This window comes from Urocitellus parryii, chromosome 3 (assembly GCF_045843805.1).
Source record: "Urocitellus parryii isolate mUroPar1 chromosome 3, mUroPar1.hap1, whole genome shotgun sequence".
NCBI classification, from domain to species: Eukaryota; Metazoa; Chordata; class Mammalia; order Rodentia; family Sciuridae; genus Urocitellus; species Urocitellus parryii.
In genome coordinates, this window is record NC_135533.1 from 18,996,198 (window position 1) to 19,021,750 (window position 25,553).

Consider the following 25,553-nt stretch of genomic DNA (forward strand, 5'->3'; position numbering starts at 1 on the left):
AAGACTAGTAATAAATACTTACATACAGTGTATCGTCTAATATTCCTTACTATCATTTCAGAAAGTCTTATTAAATAAAACGTGAACTACTTATTGAAATAGTGCCCATCCATGGTGACTCGATAATGATTCATTGAACAATAAATACCTTAAACTTCATCTCCACCTGTTACTCTTCCAACTCAGAAACTAACAAAACAACCTCAATTAAACACCCCTGGTTACTAATTTGTGCCTAATTCAAACAGGCCTAGCAAGAAAGCTAACTCCTAAGACTAATGCCATTAGTTCTTAGGTACTCTAATGCTTCATCCCAGCCTGGATAAGTTATCTAGTTACCTATACAAAATTCTGCTGCACAATCTATCCCTGGAAAAAAAAATATGGAAAATCAGGGGGGAAAAAAGAGAGAAATCAGCACCCGTAACACACAGCATGCCATTCCTTCTGCGTCTATTTTTAGGCAGTACTTGGAGACACTATGGGACTTTTTTCACTTTTCCTTGATCATCCACTTTCTTAATGGCTTGCTGGATAGCCTCTTGGTCACCCAGGAACTGATGAGGCCCAACAGCACGCAGGTTTTCATCCAGTTCCAGGAGAATTGGGACTCCAGTAGGGAGAGTAATGTTAATAATGTCTTCATCTGAGATACCTGTTGAGCAGAAGAGAAAGGGACAAGTGTTAAAAACAAACTCCAGAGGGAGTTCTGTTTAATTGTTTAACTGCACATTGACTTAGTTCCATATTAACTGTTTGGTTGAAACCAGGCCAGGTGCTGTGAGGGTTTCCAACTACAATTTCATAATGCCGGGAACTTTCTAGAAATTTAAGGATTCACATCAAGTGCTGAATCTTAAAACAGTATATAACTTCTGGGGCAACCTGCTCCTGCCTAGTTACATGTGGAAGGAATTGAAATCATCTTTTCCACACTGGTCTTAAAATTAGGACTTTCCATTAATGTCTGAATCTAGTTCATTTGATGGGAATGTGGCTGGTTTTCAAACACTAAGTGAGCTTGGAAAACCCCAGGAATTCAAGCAGGAATTCTCCCCCAAGGCTTAGGGAACATAGCCCAGGGGAATCAGGAAAGGACTTTACAGTATGCTTTGTAAACAGCCCTCATTCTCCAACTGTCCCTTTACATCCCACTACTAGGAAGATATGCATAATGGACAGGTCACCTTTAATCCTTTTTTAAATACAAGTAAATTGTTGGTAATTCAATCTGAAGCAGAAGAATTACCATAGTTATAATGGTCACTGTGGTAATAACAATATTTTCATTATTACAATTACTTTTAACAATAAACAGCTAACATTCTGAGCACATACTACATGCTAGGTACTTTTCTTTTTGTAAGACAATTTCCCTAAATTGCCAAGGCTGGCCTTGAACTTGCAATCCTCTAGCCTTAAGCCTCACAGGTAGCTGGGTTAACAGGTATGTACTACCATGCCTGGCTTACTTATTTTAAGTACTTTATATGTATTATATGAGGCTATAAGTTACTGTTTTCTCCATGTAACAATTTCTGGCACACAGAGGTTAAATAACTCAAGACCACACAGAGCAAATGGCAAAACTTGGATTAAAACACAGAAGTCTATACCTGGGCTTCTCCGAGTTCAAAACAGAAAAACAGAAGATATGAGAAAAAAGATGGAACAAACTAAAAAGCAACTGAAAATATTCAAATTATTTACTTTAAAAAAACAATTGGCTGGGCACAGCGGTGCATGCCTATAATCCCAGCAGCTCAGAAGGCTAAGGCAAGTTCAAAGCCAGATTTAGCAATTTAGCAAGGCCCTAAACAACTCTGTGAGATCCTGTGTCTAAATAAAATATTTAAAAAGGGCCAGTTTGTGGCTCAGTTGTTAGGTGCTCTTGGGTTCAATCCTCCATACTCCAAACAAAACAAAACAAAAATTCAAAAAACATAAATGCTCTATAATCTCAGTGACTTGGGAGGTTGAGGCAGAAGGATAGCAAGTTCCAGGCCAGACTTGACAACTTAATGAGACCCTTTCTCAAAATAAAAGATTAAAAGGGCTGGGTGGGATGTAACTCAGTGGTAGAGGGCTCCTGGGTTCAATCCCTAGTAGGGGCAGGGGAAGGGGGACATAAGTGTTTTAATTACATAGACTTCTAAATTCTAATCATATGTTTCTCTTCCATAAGATAGGAAGGATCTAGGCAGAGCAAATTGTGAGACGAGTCCAAGGTTGTCCTTATTTGATGGTGGCAGAATAAATTATTACTAGTTAACTATAAGTGCACTTTGTCATTTTAATAAGTCACTGGTTATAACTATACCAGCCAAGAGCCACAGAATCAATGCACTGAATCCTTACTCAGTGGGATGGCTCTTTATTCCAATTTCAGGTCTAGGACCAGAAGAGCTACCTACTAACTCTTATGTACAAACTATCCAAATTAGAACAACTATGAAACAAAAGAATCCTAACTTGTAAGAGATTGTCTCTTCCAAGTGTGCCGGCCAATCACTCCCCTCAATATACTAACTGTAAAGTTTTAGGTAAAAAATTTCTCTGGGCTTCCAATCCCTCTGTCAAGTTAAAAAGAGAAGAAAAAAGAAACATATGCTTTACCTTTCTGAGCATTACCAAAGGTTGTGGGATAAGAGGACTAGCTTAAAAATGAACATACAAGGAAAAGTACCCATTTCTTCTACCCCTAACAGGTAGAGGACTTAAAGGGAAGACTGTTTGCCCTGCCCTCATCTCATGTTGCAATCTTACTCAGGATTATCCCCACAAACTAAAGCTGGCAAGAACAGATGCATTCAGACAGGCACCCAGCTGGTTAGCTGGGAGATGAGCGCTCTAAATTCTAAAAGTCCTCTGCCTCCACTGGGTCAGGAAATGTCTGCTGGCTGTGCGGGAGGGGAGTTCAATAGTATGTGGTTTAGAGCCAGGGCACCATTGGGGCTTACAATCCAGCAGTTCTCCCTCCGAAATCCAGGGAAAATTCTGGAAGTCCTCAATCTTGACTCACCCATCTAACCAGTAGCTGAGTACAGTACTCTAGAGAAGAACATGTGTGACTTTGGGCAGGATTTTACCTCCAATGAAATGAGGGAGGATAGTTTCTTCCAAAACCAGAGTTTCTCTATTTCATACTTAATGGTTAGGAAAAGCAGAGACATCTTAGAGGTCTGAGAAACACAGGGACACCAAGTACTTTCTATAATCATCTGTTGTGCAAGACCATGTTTTATCTGTTTCTAGAATCTATAAGCCTTGGAGAGAAAAAGAGATTTCACAGATGTCTCTAACTAATCTGGTTTCGTAGGTCTCAGTCATGGTTGGCTGGCTCTATTGCTCTGAGCCTGAGGTAAGGCAGAATATCATGGTGGACGAGTATGACAGGAGGAAAGCTGTTCAGCTGATGGTAACCAAGAATCAGGGAGGGAGGAGAGGCAGGGACAAAACAGAGTCTAAGGTCATTCTCCAGTTACCTACTTCCTTTAGCCATGCCCCATCTGTCTACAGTTACCACCCAGTAGTCCATACAAACCATTAATCTACTAAATGGATTAATGCACTAACAGAGTTTTAGCCCTAATCATTGCCTAAAAGCCCCACCTCTGATTCTTGCTTTATTAGGGATCATGCTTTCAAAACATGAGCTTTTCAGGGAACTTTTCTAGGCCAAAACCATAGCAGTCCATCAACTAATAAACAGATAAATTAAATGTCACATAGTCATAAAAAAAGGAATATTATTTGAGAATAAAAGGAAATGAAGTACCCCATCCTGCTTACATGCTAAATAAAACATGCTAAATAAAAAAGCCAGTCACAAAAGGACCACATATTGTATGATTCTATTAATATGAAATGTTCAGAATAGGCAAATCCATAATGACATAAAGTAGATTAGTTACCTACAGTTAGGGGGAAGTGACATAATTGTGGGTGGTGACAGCAGAAGGGTACATGAAGGTAATGAAAATCTAATTAAACATTTATCTTCTCAGTCATCATTTCTTTATAGTGAAAACATTTAAAATCCTTCTAGTTTTTTTTTTAAGATATATAGTACACAATTGTCATCTATTGCCTCTCTATCGCACAACAGCACACCAGAACTTCTTACTTATATTTAATTATAACTTAGTACCCTTTGGTCAACCCTTCCCCACCTGCCTCTGAAAATAATTTAAAACTGATTGTGGTGGTAGATTTACAACTCTGTGAATCCATATCCACTGATTCCTCACCCATGGATTCAATCAACCAGGAATGGAAAAGACTTTTTAAAATATAGCTATATCACTTTTTGTTCTTGTCATTATTTCCTAAACAACATAGTACAACAGTATTTACATTGTATTATGTATTATAAGTAATCTAGAGAAGACTTAAAAGTAGATAGGAGGATATGTGCAAATGCTATGTCACTGTATATAAAGATCTTGAGCATCTGCAGATTCTGGTATCTGCAAGAATGTCTGAACCAGTCTTTTACGGATACCAAGGGACAAATATATACTAAAAAGCAATGAAGGGCTAGGTCTAGGTTTAGCTTAGTGGTAAAGTGCTTGCCAGTGTGCATGAGGCCTTGGGTTTGACCCACAGTACCATAACAAAACTAAAAATAATAAAATAAAAATCACTAAATTGTACACAATGAGTGATATAGATTGTATGTGAATTATACCAGCAAAAAAGCTGTTATACAAGTACTAAACAGGTTCAGAAAGGTTAAATAAACCTGCTCAAGTCACAAGACTGTTAAGGCAGTCAAAGTGGAGCTGTTATTAGATTTTGTTGCTGTTGTTATTGTTAATTTCCAAATCCTAGGGCTTACACTATAGTCATCTGACTTGTTTATGGTTATTTCCACCACCACAGAAGGAAAGAGGTGCAATGTTTATATTTTTTTCTGCTCTTGTGACAGGCTAGGTTCTCACTGGACACCAGCACCTGGTATTCCTAGGACTGAAAAAGGGCATAGACAGGTTTGGCTAGTTCTTGAAGTAGCTAACACACTGGAATTGTGATGGGGCAGGTTTAGGGTACTGTCTGCATGACCCCAAAAAAGGTTTGAGGTCTTTGCAAAGGAGCTAGGGCACATGTGGGACCCACTTGTTTGTCCATGAATTCAAATCTACCTAGGTCCTCTCTTTAATAACATTCTCAAACTCACACCTATAGCTTCGCTAACAACCCAGTTTTGTGTGAGTCCATTAAACAAAGGCCACCAGAAACATCATCTTTCACCTATAAAGGAAGAAGCAAACAAAAATACTTTTTTTCCAATAAATAAAGTTAATATTCCACTTTATTGACTCTTCAGGCCATTCACAGTACACTAATTACTTTAAAAATATTTAAAATACTTAGATTAGTTAATAATCAGTCAATGAGACTTAAGCAATTGAAATTTTAAAAGAGCAAATTAAGAAAAACCACAGTGAAGCCGTCACTCATTACTCAATCTTGGCATAAGCTATGTTCTACATCCTAAGGAAGTTAAGCCAACAGAACTCCTGAGGCTAGAACACTGAATATGCACTGGATTAAACCAAAGTGAATGAGGGGTGTATTATATAATCTTACTACAAACTCATTCACTGGGACATGACTTGAAAGCTAAAATGAGTGGCTAGCTAGCATATCACCTATCTGATAACTGGCTTTTTTTTTTTTTTTTTTTAAATACAGAGCTCAAGAATGTTCTACAAAGAACTATCACCAAGCTCTCACACTGAAACTACTTATCTCCATCGTGGTCCCTTTACAGACATCTATTCATGTACCCACCGTCTTTCTAGACTCTTCTTGTAAGGGGCACTTAGGAATTAACTGTGACCAATTTAAATGACTGGAATATTTCTAGTAAGAAAGTCAAGGATGTAACTCTGCCTAGACAGTCATTTCCAGAAAGTCAAATCTGCATCTATAAGTGCCTCCCCCAAGTCACTATAATGAGAACAGTCACATACACTGTACATGGATGGCAGGGCTTACCACTGTGCCTTTTGTGAAAGGGCTTGTGCAAGTGCTAGCTTCTCCCATCAACATTATGAATTTCTTGAGAACAGGATCTATGTCTACTATATCTAATCCATTCCTATATCACCCTGGCTCTTAAAGTAAGGTCTTACCATTGCACCAATTTTTATAAATATTTGTTTGACTGCAAGTTAGCACTATTATGGGTTAGCTCCTAGGATCCAGAATATATTTAGTTATATGGTCCACCATATAGATACACTACATAGACACACTCTGCATTAATTTATTTACTTATTCATTTATTTATTTTTGCAGTACTAGGAATTGAACCTAGGGCCTTACTTGTGCTAGGCAAGTGCCCTACTGAGTTACATCCCCAGCTCCTGTTTTACTTTTATTTGGAGACAGGGTCTCACTAAATTGTCCAAGCTGGCCTTGAACTTGTTATCCTCTTGCCTTAGCCTTCCAAGTCACTGGGATCACAGGTGTCTACCACCATGTATTTATTATATGAATATACTTTTTACACATAACTAAAATCTACAAGGGATAAAAGATTAATTAAAATTTTCAAAATATAAAGCTAATGTATGAAAGCATTCCAATTGGCCAGATTTTAGAAAGATTAAAAGGAAAACAAACTCCTCAAAAGGCTAGACCTTGTATGTCTAATTCACATGGAGGTGCTAAATCCCTAGGCCCAAAATCAGAACCTGATTTTGTGGACCCTGGGCACATAGCTGAACTGAATGAACTCTAATTTCTTGGGCTTTCAAACTGAATCTAGTCTTTTATGGTTGAAGCCTTGATTAAAGATTGTGTTGAACTTAACAAGAAAAAATGGGAGGGTTAAAAGGCTCTTAGTCTTGAACAAAAAGTTGCTTACATTTAGTGCTAATAAATACTTCAAATTAAATGTCTTCAACATATTCTTTGGTTTTCTCTAAACTGTTTGCTAGAAAAATCTTGAACTTCAGGAACTGGGAGAAGAGACAATAAGGGAGCCAGAAAGATTTGTTAGAGGATAGAATGAAATGCATACATTTTGACACTTTAGGATTAGGAGAAGAGAACCAGCTGCAGTCAGTTCATTCAACTGTGAGGTTCCACCCATTTCCCACTTCCCTTCCAGTCAAGCAAATCATAATTAAAATTCTACTGACAATTTGTGATAAGAGTTCTATATTTTTCTGTCACCAGTAAGAGATAAAAGAAAAGATTCTGAATTTCATAGATGATCAACCTGTTTTTAGTTTTAGTTCTTTAAAATCTGAATGCTGTATGTGTACAACTTTAAAATAGGCAGACTAGGGAAACAATTGAAAGTGAGATATTTGACTATTGTAACATGATGATAGAATGGCAGCTTCTGATTTAGAATAAGGCAGAGAGAAGTATCCATTCCACATTTAATTTTATAGTTAATACTGCATATAAGGTTTAAAAATAGAGGTTATTATACATCTTTTATACTGAAACACAAGAAAGCTTAAGCATACCACCAGGCAACTGAAAAGAGGCCTGAACTTGCTGCTTCTGAAAATATCACACTAAATGCCAAAGGTGACTAATTTAGTCCCCATCCCCACAGCTAGTCCCAAATGACCTTTCCTCCCCAATTCTCTAATTTCACCTGGCCACTTCTTTGCCTTGCTATGCATGCAGGGATCAAGTCTATGCATTCAGGGATCAAGTCTATCTTAACGTGAGAGTCTTGCCTGCTACTCTTACTCCAAACTTGAACTGCCTAATCCAGTGCTTGGACCCAGACTAAACATTCTACTTCCTCTGGCAAGGTCAGACTACATCCAACGCTCAGTTTGGTACCTGATTTTTCCTTCAATGTGGACCAGCAGGAAACAAACAGGAAGTGACTATGCTGACCACAGAGAAAGACACACACGCCTGTCTGGAACACTACAGAACAAGATGCTTTTAGATACTAAGCCTGTGTTGAAATTTTTCACGGTGCTTTGCAAGAAGTGTGTCTGAAGCTGTCAGAGGTGGGCCCTGCTGTAACCTGGACTTACTAGCATAGTACAGGTCATTATTTATGTTTCTAAAAATCAGTAAACTAATCCCTTAAGAAATTTTCCTACTATATAATATTGTCATTTTTCTTCTTTCTTCTTCTTTCTGGTACCATGGATTAAATCCAGGGGTACTTAACCACTGACCACATCCCCAGCCCTTCTCCCTTCTTCTTTCTTCTGAAAGTATTAAGAGCTATCAGATTAAAGAAAAACAACACCCAGGGCTGGGGATGTGACTCAAGCGGTAGCGCACTTGCCTGACATGCGTGTGGCCCGGGTTCGATCCTCAGCACCACATACAAACAAAGATGTTGTGTCCGCCGAAAACTAAAAAATATTAAAATTCTCTCTTAAAAAAAAAAAAAGAAAAAAGAAAAATAACACCCAAACTACATATCATTTACAAGCAAAAATATTATATAAATAGCTGGGCACAGTGGCACATACCTATAATTCCAGTGGCTCAGGAAGATCACAAGTTCGAGGCCAGCCTCAGCAACTTAGCAAAGCCCTAAGCAACTTAGTAAGGCCCTGTCTCAAAATAAAGAATAAAGGGCTGGGGATAAAGCTCAGTTAGTAGAGTGTTTGCCTCACATGCACAAGGCCATGAGTTCAGTCCCTAGCACCAAAAATAAATAAAGAATAAAAAGGGCTGGGTATATAGGGCTGGTTAAAGTGCTTCTGGGTTCGATCCCCAGAACTAAAAAAAAAAAAATTATATGAATAAGTCATTTGACATAGTCCAGGCATCTCAATCAGCCACAAAGCCTTACCTAGGCACTGACATGTGGTTCCCATGCTTGCAATTCTTAGACAACATGTTACTTAACTCTGAATCAGCAACATTTACTTGTACTATTCATCTGCATTGGCTCCAAGAGGTCCTTGTTGACCTACTCCTAGACTAAGTGGTTGTGAGGAAGAAAAACAGCAGGTGGAAGCTTAATTAAGGCTCCAAAGTTTGGTGGCAAAGAAGCAGTCATAGTTCTGAGATGGAAAAACCTTTAGGAGAAGAGCTCATGACCTTTAAGTAACATTAGCAAGACCCTAATAAAAGTTCATGGTTGGATAGAGGATGCAGCTCAGTGTAGAGCACTTGCCTAACATGTATGAGGCCCTGGGTTCCATTCACTGTGACCACAAAAACAAACAAACAAAAACCTTCAAGGTCCAGCACCTTATAAATAATTTAAAAAGGCAATTTCCTCTACTGACCATGGTTTGATGTTGCTAAACAGAGGCAGCACCAGAGAGCTCTTGACGCTTTGAGAAGCGTAACAAAGACCCTCCAGTTGAGTGCAGGTAGGTTCATCCTACAACAAGCTCCCCTTGGCTATAATTTTGTAAAGCAAAAAATCAAGGTTCTAATTAGGGCAATGGTGTTTTCATTGGATAAAGCAGGTTTTTTTTCAAGGTATAATTTTCATACTGCAACATTCACCTTTTTTGGTGTATAGTTCTATTGGTTTTGACAACTTCATATAGTAATGTGACCACTACCAGTGACGAAATAACACAGCTCTAACATCTCTCCAAATTCCCTCAGCCTTTGCAGCCTGCCCTTCCCTGAATGATCTGTGTTCTGTCCTGATAGTTCTGCTTCTTCCCAAATGCCACACAAAAGGTATTATACAGTACATAGATTTTTGAGCCCAGTTTCCCTCACTTAGCATAATGCAATTGAGATTCATCCACCTTGTTGGGTAGATCAGTAGTTTGCTCCTTTTTATTACAGCAGTTTCTTTAGGCAAAATAGCTTAGTGATCAATAATCAAATGAAATAAAAATATGACCTAGATACATAACCATAACTTTCCAGTGAATTCAGAGTCACATGAAAGTTTCTACATTACATGAGATACGCATGTAAAATGTCTCTATTCATATATACACTCCCCAAAAGCCCACCTTGTAGAGCTTAGGGAGCACAATTCAGACCACAATATTATGACAACAGCAGTAATGATTTAAGACTCAATGCATTCATTACATTACCTTTGTTGTGGTTTACCTGCCAAGGACTCTCTGGACTCAGCTGCTTACAATATAGTTTTCTAAATAAAGAATAGATTGAGGAAATTGATATTTTTCAGGAAAAAAAATATACAAAAAACGTCCAGGTGGTAATCACATGCAGCGACTCCTCAGACTGGGATTTGGGCAGAGTTCACGATTCTAACTATCATGATCACCGCCAAGTCATCTGAGCCTCTCTGGGTTTCATTCCCTTCCACAGCACCTGTCTCCTTCCCCAATAAGGAAGAAGCGTCAGTCAGGATTTGACTGCCTCTATGGTAATGCCATAGTATTGAACACTTGAAAAACAACATAACAACTTAAGAACCACACTCTCTGTTGCTAAGGTATGCAGAAGACACCTCTAAGTGTAGATGTTAGAGCAGATGAGTAATACTAGCATATCTCAGTGGAAAGATCTTTAGGCACCTTGAGATTGCAGGGTAGACCAATATTCTAATTAGGTATTTAACTGGGGTCCTCATTCTTCCTACCCCCAAATTACAGCTTTTAAACAAATTAAGAAAGTAGTTTTAGGACAGAACACTATGCTGTCATTGATTCCATCTGTTACCACACCTTTTCCCCAGGCATAGGTAATATGCTTTAAGCTTGATCAAGCTGTTTAAGACTCAGACAGGGAAAAATTGAGTCCATTTTATGAAAAATTTTTAAATAAACATGCAAAAAGCATGACTAGGAATCAGATAAATATAATGATCACAAATATTTTACTCTTTTAACCAATATAACTTCCCTTATATATACAAAAGTAAGCTTTTTTCCTATATCTAATCTTATCTTTTATAAGTAATTTCCCTCCACCCCCACCATGGGGTGTCTCTCTAACTACCACTGGTTAAACCTTCTTCCCATTTCCCTTAAAAAGAACAGTAATAAAGAGTTAAATTAGCAATGCACTAATAGGAGAGGGCATCTGGAATGAGCTGTAGTTGGGGCTGCAGAATAATCTGAAAGAGATCTTGAAGGCAAGTGAGGAGTAAATGGCACTAAACAGCAGGGGGCTTTTTTTCTTACTTTTTTGAAGGGGAGTTTCCTGGGCTAAAAAGGGGAGGAAAGACAGATCCTGAAGGAGACAGTGGTATTTTCTTTGGGGAAGGGAGCCTGGCTACAATAAGATCTAAGCCCGTCTCTGGAAAAGGAGTTTGCATAGTTGGATAAAACATATTTTCTGGCAGAAACTTTGAAATTCTGAATTTCAGTTCGCTGTTGTCTGACAGGAACCTCAACTCTTCTTCAAGCAATAAAATATTATAGTCTATTATGATGAAGTTACATGTCACTTCATCAAATACCTGATTCTTCTGAACAAGGAAGAATCCTTTTCCTTTACTTAGCTGAGTAAATGTGTGTGCACACACAAACAGATCAAGTGCCATGTGTAGTCAATGAAGTTATTAATAGCTAATAAAGTATGTAGATTTTAGATATCTGCCTGAGTAACAGATGTCAGGTGTAAAATTATAACAAAGTAAGCTCACTAAGATCACTTTATTTTGTTACCAATAGCCTCCTTCTACTTACTCCTTCACAGTATCAACCTCTTCACCTTTACACAGCCTCTTCTAGAAAAGCAAAGCACAGTAAAAGGAATGATGGAGAAATGAGTCTAAAACCTATAAGCTAAATGCTAACAGTGATGAAAACAGAAAAATAGAGTAGACTACTCAAACAGCACATCCCTGTGGATTAGTAAAGGGAGGTGGGATGAGGGATGTCCTGAAGGTGTCAGTGCAGTCACTACCACCCCACAGAAGTGAGCCAGAGTCTTCAGAAGGGTTCCTGTGACTTAGACAAAAGGTTAACAATAGAGTATTACTCAGCAGTTGAAAGAAAATTAAGGCTAATTAGCTCCAAGCTTTCATTTGACTCAAGATAAATTAAAAAGCCAACTGTGGCTATATTTTCCTCCCCTAGAACGTTCTCCCAATCAGTGACCTGATCTAGGAAAACAGGACTGGAATAAAAGAACAGGTCAGGAAGCTAGGTCTGAAAACACAGCCACAACTGTTTAAAGCTGGGGTCCCCCCCACGGGTGGGGGTCAACCAGACCTGGTGGCACACACGTGTAACCAGATACTAAGGCAGGCTAAGGCAGGGGATGGCATATTCAAGGCCAGCCTTGGCAACTCAGTGAGACCCTGTCTCAAAAATAAAAAATAAAAAGGGCTGAGGGTGCAGCTAGCTCAGTGGTAGAGTACCCCTGAATTCAATCCCTAGTACTGCCAAAAGAAAAAATCAATTTAAAGTTTGAAGAAAGTGGGCAAAACTGAAGTCTAGATAATTTACTTAACTTGAAAAACTCAAATAAATTTACTTTCAATCCTGCAGATTGCCCTTACTAGACTCCTTTTATCTTACAACAAAAAATCTTCAAATCAGTGCTTCTCAAAGTGTGGAACCCCAAGCAGCAGTGTCAGCACCACCTGGAAACCTCTATGAAATGCAAATTCTCAGGCTGCACCCCATACCGACTGATTCAGAAACTTAGAGGGCAGAATTCATTATCTGTCATATAGGGTCTGAAAACCTCTGCTTCCCGTGTCAAAGGCACAGGAGTTTGGATTTTTGGAACAAGTTACTTAAGTCTGAAGTGACAAAGGGACAAAGACAAGGAAAGTCTATTACATAAATAGTGTTTCAATAGCTTAATTTCTAGGTTAAGGCCCAACTTTAATACTTAGTGACTTCTATAAGTAGTACCTTCCAGATGTTTCAGGAGTGCTCTACTGCTGTTCCCATGAGCAGATATCAGAACAGTTTTTCCCTTTAGCACTTCAGGCGCAATCCTTTCATTCCAGTAGGGAAGGAGTCTCTCCAGGACATCCTTTAAGCTTTCAGACCGTGGCAGTTGATCCAAGGGTACATCGCATAATTTATACCTCCGGTCACTGTAGATTTCATGATAGTAGGGATGAGACTCCTCAATGGGAGGTGGGGTCACATTGTAGCTTCTTCTCCAGAGCCTCACCTGTTCTTCACCATGATTCAAAGCCATTTTCTCCCTGTTCAGCCCAATCAAGGCTCCATAGTGACGCTCATTCAGACGCCAGGAGCTTTCCACAGGAACCCATTCCTGCCCCAGCTCTTCCAGGATCAGCCAGGCTGTGTGGATGGACCGATTAAGGATGGATGTGAATACGAGATCAAACTCAAAGTTCAGTGATTTGAGCTGCTTCCCACAGTTCCGGGCTTCCTCCTCTCCTTCGCTGTTAAGTTTCTGATCCACCCAACTACAAAATCGGTTCTCCTTATTCCAAGCACCCTCTCCATGTCTTAGCATAATAAGTTTATACTTGGACATACTGATGGCTGTGGTTCCCTGACGTTTTTGAATGGGATTCTGTTTAAGGACAGCAATACATCTAGCAAGAGAAGAACAAAAAGCACAAGTTATATTCATTATTCAAATGACTACCTAGGAAAGGAAGCACAGTTTTACAACAACCAGTTTCTAAAATAAACTGAAATTCCTTTGAACAGTTTTGACGTCAGACATCCGGTATTCATCTACTGTAGTGCATACAAGCGTATTCTCCAGACAATTAATTACAGACAACATAGTTGACTTAAATTTTCTGATGGCTGGATAATGTTAATTTTATGATGTAAAACAACAGAACACTTCATTCTCATGGCATGCTGTGTTTCTGCCAGATAAAAAGATAGTTCACGCTTATAGTAGAGAGGATTCAATAGAATGAGTTATAGATGTCTAAAAACATGACTAGTAGCTGGGAACTCCCAGCTCCTAGCAGCTGACTCTACATCGAAGGCATGCTTCTTACTTTGTTTTTCCTCCAATGGGAAAAGAAATATTTACCAGCCTCACCTTCTTATTACAGAAGTTATTAAACAGGTTATCTCAGTGAACCACCACATAGATCTGGTATGTATCACTGACTGGTGGCAACCAGCTCTTTTAATTCTATAGGCTACACCATGTAAGAGCAAATCACCTTCTTATTACAGAAGTTATTAAACAGGTTATCTCAGTGAACCACCACATAGATCTGGTATGTATCACTGACTGGTGGCAACCAGCTCTTAATTCTATAGGCTACACCATGTAAGAGCAAATCCAAGGTACATAAGACACACTGGCTCAATATTCAAGCATGAAAAGTGATTTTGGGTGACATTAAACCAAATATGGTGTCACCAAAATAATCTTTCACTTGCCTCAAGACAGAGCTATTGGCAGGAATAAATCCGGATGTAAAACAACCTATCCAGTGCAAGCAGCTGTGAGATGTGGCCTGTAGAAAGAGATTAACAGGACTCAGGTCTGTGGGAGGGAGAGGAGCCACACTGATAAGGAGGTACTGCCTCCTCCTCCTCCCCAACCCTGCAGACAAAACTACACACACCAGCCACATCTTAGCAGGAGAAGAATCTAGTAAAGTGGGACATGCAACCTAAAAAGTGATTTTGAATCCCCTACATTCAAATTGCAGGCCCAAAGATCTATGGGTCCACTCTGTCCCCTGGAAAATCTGCAGATGGGCTGTGTTAGCTGGCCTTCACTCTCCTTGTAGTGAACATATCTACACTGACAAATGTGGTTTGGTTGACGTGCCTGGCACTTTCCACCTCCACCCCAGTGTTTTTCCACACTAGGGAGCAAAGATTATAAGAGCATCAAGGCCTGGTTTTCTGCCATTCTTGGCAATTTCTTTTCTTTCTTTTCTTTTTAATTTTAAGAGAGAGAGAGAGGAGAGAGAGAGGAGAGAGAGGGGAGAGAGAGGAGAGAGAGGGAGGGAGGGAGGGAGAGAGAGGGAGAGGGGGAGAGGGAGGGAGAGAGAGAGAGAGAGAGAGAGAGAATATTTTTTGATATTTATTTTTCAGTTTTTGGCGGAAACAATATCTTAGTTTGTATGTGGTGCTGAGAATCAAACTCGGGCCGCACGCATGCCAGACAAGCGCGCTACCGCTTGAGTCACATCCCCAGCCCTGGCAATTTCCATTAACTGGAGATTTCTGTCCCACTTAAACTGAGATTCATAGACAGTTATATAACATCACTGACAAAGTTCACTGGAATTTAGGCCTAATTTCTATTTTTCTTTAGTAATTCCTAGAGATTCTAAAGTATAAATGTCTTTTAAATAAGGCTGCAAGACTCAGGAAGGAAATCTGGTTGAGGTGATTAGCAAGTAGCTGAAAGGCTACTAGTTAGGATTGTGATGTCCCTTTCTTGTCAAGCATCAGATTTGAAGCTTTGGTGCACATGGAGCAAGAAAGCCCCAGGTGACTAGAAGGGACAGTGCTCAGGGCTCAGGTGAAAGCATCTCACAGGGCTGAGAATCTCTAGGGAGGGAGTACCATGTCCCTATCTTCAGCCTAGGAGAGGCATATCAGGCAGAAGAGAGAAGCTGACAAAAGCCATCTGGGCAGTGCTTTGCCAGGTGACTGCCTGTGTCCAGGAGCAGACCTTTCATGAGGTTAATGAAGCTCCAGCTTCAGGTCCCCTCACTCAAAAGAGACAAAGCAATACATCCAATGAATGGGTACTGGGGTGTGTGTGTGTGTTTAAATTGCAAAAAAAAAAAAAAAAAAAAAAAAGACATTTTCTTTTAAAACCCCCAAACACCACATAATAAAGCTTCAGGCCAATGGAGAACTGTATCCACCCTTTGTAACCACTTACTATTTTATTTATTGGTAGTAGTGGAGGTTGGAAAAACGATAAGCAAACTATCAACTGTACCTTTACCTCAACCTCAGTTTGTCATTTCAAGAGAAGCCACCAGGCTGAACAGCTAAAGAATCTATTTCTCTTCAGAAGAAGAATGTGGTAGACAAATTCCACAGGCAGAAACCCTTCCCCATCCTCTTTTGCCTATGGACTACAGCAAGGGAACAAAACAATGTAGCAATGAATACTCAGGCAGCCACCACCAAGCTTTGCAGGATCTAATCTGCTATACTGGCTTATTTTGTTTAAAAAAAAAATAAAGCAAATTGTTTTCTTTTTTTACTCAAAATACATATACTAAAACAGAAAATAGCCACAAAAATGATGCAAATACACATATTCCCTCACTGTGAAGTCAGGAGGTGAATATATAGGCTAAGTACCAAACCCGTAAGTCTATTTCAGGTAAATGAAAACTTCCTTCCCTCCTCCTTGGTACTATCAACTGACTTTCCCTATTTAACTGTTGAATGCATGCAAAGGAGCTCCTGAGGAATACAGACACCTTAGACCAAGCTGCATCCAGACTGGTGCTAGTCATGTTGTATCTCTAGAACCTACCATATTATTTGAGGCATACAAGGCATTTAGTAGGTCTGTTGATTGAATCAAAATCAGTTAAGACACATATTATTAAACTGCATTACTGAGGCAAATGCTTAACAATCCTAGAAGTAACCATCCAAGTAAAAAGAGTCAGTTGGCAGGGCCGAGATGTTAGCAAGCTTGAACAAAAGAATCGCAGTGTATTTCATGGCAAAACAGAAGCCAAGTATTATTCAGTATAGCTTGATACAGTGAACTTTTATACTGTAAGTTTAGAATGTTCACAGATGGCCATAACCTCTACAAAGAAAAGGGAGGTTCTGTTTAACTTGTCCAAAAACATATTGTCACTAAATGGCAAATTGGGACTGTGATCTAGGTATTCTGCTTCCAATCCCTGTACTCCTCCCTCCTCACCACCAAGGACTCTGGAGTCTTGGTCTGGGGATGTGCTTTTACTTGGCTTTACATCATAGAAGCATCTCTGTTATAATCCCTTCCAAACCCAGGCCACCATTTCATAAAATGCATATAACAAAGAAAGTATAAAGGAGGGTTCAACCCATCACTGCTCTTGAGATGAACTTCAAGGCACAAAGTCAGGTCAAGCAGTAGTTGCCCCAACTTACGAAGAGGTAACTTACTAAGAATATAGGCCTCCACCTGGCCCCTCCAAATTAAAAACTACTACTTTTAAAACCTCGAGCTTTGCTTTCCATTTTATTTTATTTTTGGTAAAGTTCACCACCATGCATTTTGCTCTCAAGGTTCTTCATCTATCCTATTGCTGAACTTAAGGACTAATTTCCATCAATAATCAGTAAATTTCATCAATAATTACTTCATGCCAGAAAGGCCACACAGTTTATAAGGATTATCATTCCCCAGAGTTTCTTCCTTTTTAAAGTATGGTTTGGCTTGAATTAAAAGTTTACTAACCAAACATTTTTTACATGACTTGTCCTCCCTTTCTTTCCTCTCCAGTTTTTTCTTCCTTTTAGCCATTACTTTCTTAGTCCCCCTGACACCTAATGTGTGCCTTGACCATTCTATAGGAATGTCTCTCAAAAGGCTACAGATTAGTCATTTCTTACTAAGTGCAGACCTTCTTAGGACTCACACCACTTTGACTCCTATGAAGCTGAATACTTTCATCAGAAAACAAATTTGCTAAGCTTTCAGTACTGCAATTCCTCCAGCGCTTCTATTGTTACATCCTGTCTTGGTCTCTGTTACCCACCTGTGACAATACTGTGGTGATGATCATGATGATATTAATCATAACAGCTAACATTCATATGGTACTTACCATGTCCTTGGGATTGTTTGAACCATCAACCATCATTCCATGGAGTAAGTTCTATAATTACTCCATTTTACAGATTCAGAAACAGGAGAAAAGGCAGGGCTGGAATTCAGTCTCAGACTGGGCCCCCAAAGCCTATACCTATGCTTTGAACCATTCTATTCCACTGCCACACATAAACCCAAGGGTCTGCCTTCAGTGTCTTTGGAAACCCAATTTTTCTCACTACTTTAACTGCACTAAAATGAATGAATGATATTCCCAAATATCCTTCAGTCTCCCCAGCCTAGTCAATTAACACATTCTGCAACATAGGTTGCAAACCCCGTTAAGGCAGAGCACAAGTGTAGGCTTGTGAGGAACATGGACTCCAACACAGATTATGTGTTCAACAAAGCAGTAAGGAAAGGTGACATGATTGTGTGTGTGTCTGTTTGTCTAAAGTTGAAAGTAATTCACACCATGAGAAGTACTTCAATCATAAAGGAGGTGGGAAGGGAGAGATTCTTTCTGAGTAAGACTTTATGGACATGGCACTATAAGCTAGATTTGAAAAGTTATTTAAGATTTATATTTATATTATATTAATATTCCTAGGACTTTGCTTCTTCCCTTCCTGAAGTGTTTCAAAATTAATGTGTGAGACTCCGTATCACAAAGCATGAAAAGGTAGGGCAAATTACAGGGTAAAGTTCAGCCTAAAAACTAGGTTTTCTTCCATTTCCAAAAATTGGGCAAGAAACTTAATGAACAACATAATGTCAAATAATATAAAATAAGGAACACAGGCCCAGAATCACTTTAATCTAAAGCTTATACTTAGATTTATAGAAAAAAAGGAACAAGTGCCTATACAGAATAGTAAGCCATTCAAACTAGCTGGGGTTATAAGTAGGGTTACTATATATTCTGATTTGCCTAAAACAGGCCTGTTTCCTCCCCCAACATTATTACTAGGGCCCCTTTCACACTTAAATGTCCCATTTGGAAAATTATATGGTCATCCTAAGTATAGGGTATAACCAGGAGTAGGAAGAGACTAATCTAAAAAGATGAGACTGAATAGTGGCCCAAGGAGGACCCCATGCCAAGGAATACAGGTTCTTCTATAAATACTGAGACATCATTAAAGATTTAACAGCACAAATTTTAGGAGGATCAGGCAGCACTTACACATACAAAGAGAAATAGAAAAAAACAGTGCGAATATTAGTGGTGAAGTTTTTACAATAATTCTGATAACACATAATAAAGACTTAGATTAGGATTATGGCTATTAAAATGGGAGAGAAATAAATTTGTGAAAGACACTAGCTCAACTCAGATGTTAGCAACTTTTTCTATAAAAGGTCAAATAGTAAATTTTTTAGGCTTTGTGGGCTATAAGATCTCTGTCATAATTATGCACAATTGTGTAATTCAGCCAGTGTAGCCTAATACAGCTGTAGACAATACACAGATGCATAAATACGACTGTGTTCCCAAAAAAAATTATGTATAGACTCCAAAATTAGAATTTCATGTAATTTTTGTGCATTAAGTATTGCTGTCATTGGATTAACTTCAACCATTTGAAATGTAAAACATTCATAGCTTGTGGGTTTGTACAAAATCAGGTACTAAGCCAGAAGGTCGAGGTATGCAGATCCTCCAGCACAGCTGAATCCCATACTTGGATCTACTAATCACATCAGCATTTATTATCTTAATTAAGCATCCTATCTCAGGATACTACCAACATTATTAAATTGACAGATTTTATTTTTGGCCAGAAATGCACAGTACCTTAAATTGAATCCCATTCATAATTGTTTTTATTCTTCACTGAAGACAATTCTGAGCATATTTGAATCAGTCTGAATACCTGACTTTTGCTTAACTGAATTATTTAGGAATGAGTTTAAGAAAGAACTATGGAGAAAATGTGATTCATCTTGTGAACTTCCTTCAAAATGTAATCTGTCACTCAGGCATGATTTACCCCTATAAGACATCTCCATAAATTATGGCCCAGTGCTTCCATTTCAGGGGACTGCATACTTGCTTAAAAGTTAAGTGCTATGCAATTGACTTGGTAGGAAAGAAATAAATAGATGATTCAAAGGACAAACTATGAAGGTGATTTATGATTTTTGAAAGCCTTTCTCTAGGGGCTGGGTTATAGCTCAGTGGTAGAGCGCTTGCCTCTCACATATGGGGCACTCGGCACCACATTAAAAAATAAATAAATGAAGTAATGATATTGTGTCTATCTTAAAAAAAACTTTCACTATATGTGTATAGAAATTCCATTTAGACTAACTATAAAGCAAAAAAAAATTTCCATAAATGCCACCATAGTATTTATTGGGCAAGGAAGGGACAGAGAGAGTGGACCTAGGAATGATGCACATGCTAGGCACTATAATTACTGAGGTTACTTCATAATATTTTCAGAATCTCAGAGTAGTGTCAACATATGTAGCATGGCCATCTTGCTGGTGCTTCCTACTCCTGTCTCTTATTAAGCTATATAATTTCACATACCCTACTCCCCATACCTGGGGACCATCATATCTTCCAAATTAATATTCCTAAGACTTTGCTTCTTCCCTTCCTGAAGTGTTTCAAAATTAATGTGTGAGACTCCGTATCACAAAGCATGAAAAGGTAGGGCAAAACAGGGTAAATTTCAGCCTAAAAACTAGGTTTTCTTCCATTTCCAAAAATTGGGCAAGAAACTTAATGAACAATATAATGTCAAATAATATAAAATAAGGAATACAGGCCCAGAATAACTTTAATCTAAAGCTTATACTTAAAGATCAAATACTCACATTGTTTTCCTAGACCACTAAGATATTATCCTTTGTCCAAATCCTCACTGTACAGCTTTGAGCAACTTTTAACCCCCATTGAATTAGAAATATAACTTTATAGAAAATGGGCTGGCTATATTTGAGGTCTGAGAAAGAAGTTAACCATGTCTCTGATGAATTAAAAAGGAACAGTTCTCAAGAGAAACGAAATGTGGTGTATAGTTCCTTGGAGAATCAGTTATCTTAACTAAATATGCCTTCCCCTCAAATCAAGTACAATACCAAATGTTCAAATATGACTGTACCTAAAGGTACTTAATATTCTATCGACCATTATTTTCCCTAAAATTTTACAGTCAGTTTTCCATTTGTATTTACAGTAATAAGAACATCTTTGGCTGGGCATGGTGGTGTATCCCAGTGACTTGGGAGGCTGAAGCAGGAGGATCACAAGTTCAATGACCAGCCTCGGCAATTGAGCAAGGCCCTCAGTAACTCAGTGAGACCCTGTCTTAAATTTAAAAATAAAAAGGGCTGTGGCTATGGCTCAGTGGTAAAGTGCCCCTGGGTGCAATCCTCAGTACAAGGAAAAAAAAAATCTCTTCACCAGGAGCAAATACTCTCATTCATGGTGTTTTTCAGACTATTCTTAACCTTATATCCTATTCTAACATTCCCTACAGATCAGAATGATAAAAAGCAATAGGAGGTAGGATCCCAATCATGGGGAAGAGATATACATAAGATGAGAATTTGCCTGGGCCACGGAGTTTGGTTCAGCCTGCTTGGTATCACCAGTATGCAAAATCCCACTCAAGATCCTCTTTCCTATCTCTGGTTATTTACTTCCCTAGGTTAGTTACTCTGTCAATACAAACTGTTTCCCCCAAATCCCAGAAAGTGTGAAGTCAAAAAATCCAAACATGAACTCACTCTTCTGCTTCTTGACAGTATGATCTTGAATAAATTCTTTGGATCTCATGTTCCACATCCATAAAATGAGGATAACAAAATTACTCTTCTCAAGGAAGTGTTAGGAGTATTAAATGAATTATGGTAAAATGCTCTAATAAAAAGTGAGTAGTAGAATGGAGCAGACATGGACTAACTCATGAAGACTGGCCCAGTTCCTAGGCCCATCAAAGCAATCCTTGCCTGGCTGATGGTACTAATAGAAGCAAAATTTGGGAACAAAGCACAGTGATGGGTGAGGTTAGAGAGAAGTTTAAATAGTAAAAGGAAGAATGCAATCAAATGTGGTGAATGGAAGAGGGTGATGGAAACAGACAGTCCTAGAAGCATACTAAATACCAAGAAATATTCTGCAATTCAAATGCTTTAGTAAAGTGGTCAATGTTTTATATTCTATAAAGCATATATTTCCCCACATTTGTGGCCAAGCTTCAAAGAAAGGGTTCATTATAAATATCTTTTGTCCTGTTTCTCCATAAAAACATCCTCTCATACCAGATTTCATTCCAAAGGTATTCAAGAAACACTTCAATTCAAACATTTTCGTATCCTCAGTTCTCTAGGCACCAGACACACAAAGACAAATGCATGGGTGAATTTAGATATATCAATCACTACTTAAAGTGGAATATACCTTTTAATCTCAACCAACTGTAGAAGGCAAAAGAGTAAGAAAGACTAAAAGATTTACTGAAACACTAAGAGTGGTTGTCTCTGAGTGATGAGATTAAGCATTGACACCTTCTGCCATATTATACTTCTGTGCTCTCCAGATTTTCTATAGTGATCTACTTGATTTGGTTTAGTTTACACATGGAACATGTTCTTGAAGCTGGGAAGTCAGATTTTATAAAGAATTTACTGCAATATGATTTCACTTGTATATTTGTAATAAAACTATCATGTTTATTTTAAAATACACTAATATAGGCATGGGCCCCAGAAACAATCTAATGTAACTTCTGCTTTTTAAAGATGTGAAAATTAAGAGACAGAGTTGAAACGATTTGTTTCAGATCACACAAATAAGTAACAGTTTCAGGACTAAAACCAAGGTATCTCAACTTCTAACTTGGAGTTCCTTCTACTATTCCATTTGTTTGAATGACACTTCTCTAAAATCCACCATCTGGGGAGCATCTACGACTTGTGAGGTGTTACAGAAATACAGAAATGGAAAAAACTTAGTTCCTGGGTTCAGAGTAAACAGTTTTAAAATAAAAGACAAACTGTCATGAGTTTTGCTTTCATTATAGAAAACCTTATTACCTATTAATGAAACTTAACATTTGATTTTTTTTTTTTCCTGAAAGGTTCCACCTGAAGTTAGTTAACTCTCTAGTACCACTCACAAGCCATAAATCCTGCTTAATTTGTAAGGGAGGAGGTGTGGGAAGTTAAGATAGCTAAAAACCAATTATCCTTCAAAGTCTAACTATGACCTTAACTTCAAGTATGCATTTCTTTCGACTTTCTCAGGTGCAATATCAGTCCCCATCCCGTGGAACAGAGGGAATTGCACCGACTTTTATTTTTAGTGTTTCTGTGAACCTGTGATTTGGCGCCCGAAACCACTGCCTTCACTCACCTCCCTTCCTTTCTTAGCGTTCGGGTAGTTGGTTTCGGGGTTTTTGTTGTTTGCTTGTTTTCCTACCTACTCACACTCACAGGACCAAGCCTGCCGCTGCCCTACATACAGTGGCACAGCCCTGCCTCCTTCCAGGGAGTCTGCTATGGAAGGGGCTCTGCCCTCGCGCCTCAGCCGTCCGGGAGAGCCAACCAGACACCACTACCCAGGAGGTTCCTCCTTTCAGCTGACATCACTCTCACTCACTTTCGCATGCTGAGAAAAAGAACAGCGGGGACGACCCTCGGGGATACCTGAGGGTCACAGCTTGACTGGTGGAGTGGTCGCCAGATTCCGACCAGAGACTAACCTGAGAGGACATTGGAACTGGCCTTCTCCGCACCTCAAAAATAAAACCCCACATCACTTAAATATAGAAACGTTCGCAACGGTAACACTGCGAACAAAACCACTCACCTGCAAAAAGACCACCAGCACCAACTGCGGTTCCTCTGGGCCGCGAAGCGGGCAGCGCCTCCTACAATTCATCGTTACGACCGGCATCGACGCTCTTTTCTAGCCCTGGAGCCAGACGGGGCAGGTCCTATGTCTCTGCCTATTGGAAAGGGGAGCTGTCGTTCATCCCTGGCTCCGCCCTAACCCCGGGACTAACCACGGTCTTTTCCGTTCCCCAAATCCCAAGGGTAAGAAGCGAGGCGATGATTGGCTGTATGAGGAGACGAGCTGTCGTCTGGGCCAATAAGAATATGGTTTCAGAGCCGGTGGGCGGGCTTGGGCCTAGGGAAATAGAGAAACAAACCCTGGCGCGTCGCCAAGGCAATAGGAAAACCCCGGAGCTTGCGGAGACCCAACGGTTTGAGACTCTAGAAAGTGTTTGGCGTCATTGGGAAACACCTGCCGAGGGAGAGAGGCGTTGGAGGAATCTTGGAATAGATGAGGTGATATTTCTTTTACTCACGGGAAGTTTTCGGATTAAACCCTGGGGATGAAGCCAGGCAGGCATCGCAGAAGAAAGCTCCTTTATAACAAGCACTAGTGATAGTAACTCATAGATCGTGATTAAAAAGAAAGCTGCTCAGGTGCCCGATTTATAGGCAATAGCTCACTCTTACTTTATTTTACTGCTTTAAAGGGTCTCCCTTGGGCATTCTCTGAAAGATTTTAGCTGGGGAAGAAATGGTGAATGGAATTTCCTAAAAGCTTCTAGAACAAAGAATGGTAGGACGGTGTAGAATGGGAGAGAATTATAAATTTGGAGGCCAAACAAGAGAAACTATGAAAATGCTGGCTTGTCAGGCCCTGGAAGCTTCCAAGCAGGCTTGAATTTCCACACAAGGTTTGAAGGTTTGAAGCATGTGTGTCAGAACTTTTGTCTGGGTGGGAAAGATAAGGAATGGTATTTTTGTCCAACCACATGAGAAGTTAGTTCTCCTTCTTGATTTCTAGAAGCTTTCCTGTCTATTATTTGGGATCCTTTGGATTTTTCCTGTTTCATTCTCAACAAGTCCAGTAGGTTTGTGACCAGCCAGCAGGTCCTCAAAGTAATTATGCATGTTTTTGAAAAAATAATCTTACCACTTTTTAAAATTTAATTTAATTTAATTTTTTACTGTGACACATTATTATTTGATCCCTCCGTGGTTATAACCCCCTACCTAGTGATAGTTGGATTTAAATCTGCCCAAGGTTAACTGCCCAGGTCAACTAGAGGAGACAGCTTCCAAATCCTAGACACTTGTCCATTTGCTGTTTTCCCTTCCTTCATACCACATGAGGATGAATTAAGGAAACAGCTTTTCAGATGCTGCAGTGTAATATGTCAAAGCTGATTATTCCACGTGCCAGCTATGTATATTGTGGAGGATAAAGACAGTCATTCAGTGGGCTGGGGTGTGTAGAGCGCTTTCCTAGCTTGTGGGAGGCATTGGGTTCAATTCTCAGCACCACATATAAATAAATGAATAAAATAAAGATCCATCAACATCTTTTTTAAAAAAGACAATCATTTAGAGGTGGGAGTGGTGACACGTGCCTGTAATCCCAGCAGCTGGGGAGGTTGAAGCAGGAGGATTGTAAATTCCAGGCCAGTCTCAGCAACTTAGTGAGACCCTATCTCCAAATAAAAATAAAAAGGTCTGAGGATGTGGCTCAGTGGTTAAGCACCCTTGAGTTCAATCCCTGACACCAAAAAAAAAAAAAAAAAAAAAAAAAAAAAGCAGCCATTCTTAAGTGGCAAAGTCTTATGTCATTTGACATTTAGGGATACTGACTCTGGACTTATGGACACTTGCTCATTGGATTTAATTTTGCTACTGTTATGGATACCCATGGAATACTAGTTTGTCATACATAGCTTTAACAATATCAAACATGCCCTTTAGAATCATTCATAAGTTACTTTGGTATAAGATGGAAGCAATTACCAGTGATTCTGTTGGGTAGGAATTAAAAAACAAATTTTAGCCAGGAGCAAGCGTGGTCTTTGTGACATAGATACACACAGAGACTAACAGAATTACAGTAGTCACTGTTTTCCTATGGCAGGAATGTTTCCCTAGTTACCAGGATGTGATATGGTCATATC

General features: G+C 39.2%; 1 protein-coding gene across 1 annotated transcript; it reads right to left on the bottom strand.

Annotated features, from left to right (window-relative positions):
• Window positions 1-23,533, bottom strand: Bpgm (bisphosphoglycerate mutase). Its single transcript, XM_026379913.2, has 3 exons — window positions 23,426-23,533; window positions 12,765-13,426; window positions 1-655 (listed from the first exon to the last, which is right to left on the bottom strand). Exons 2-3 carry the CDS (start codon window positions 13,363-13,365, stop codon window positions 480-482), a joined length of 777 nt encoding a protein of 258 aa, XP_026235698.2. The 5' UTR covers window positions 13,366-13,426; window positions 23,426-23,533; the 3' UTR covers window positions 1-479.
• Window positions 23,534-25,553: the final 2,020 nt, after the last annotated feature.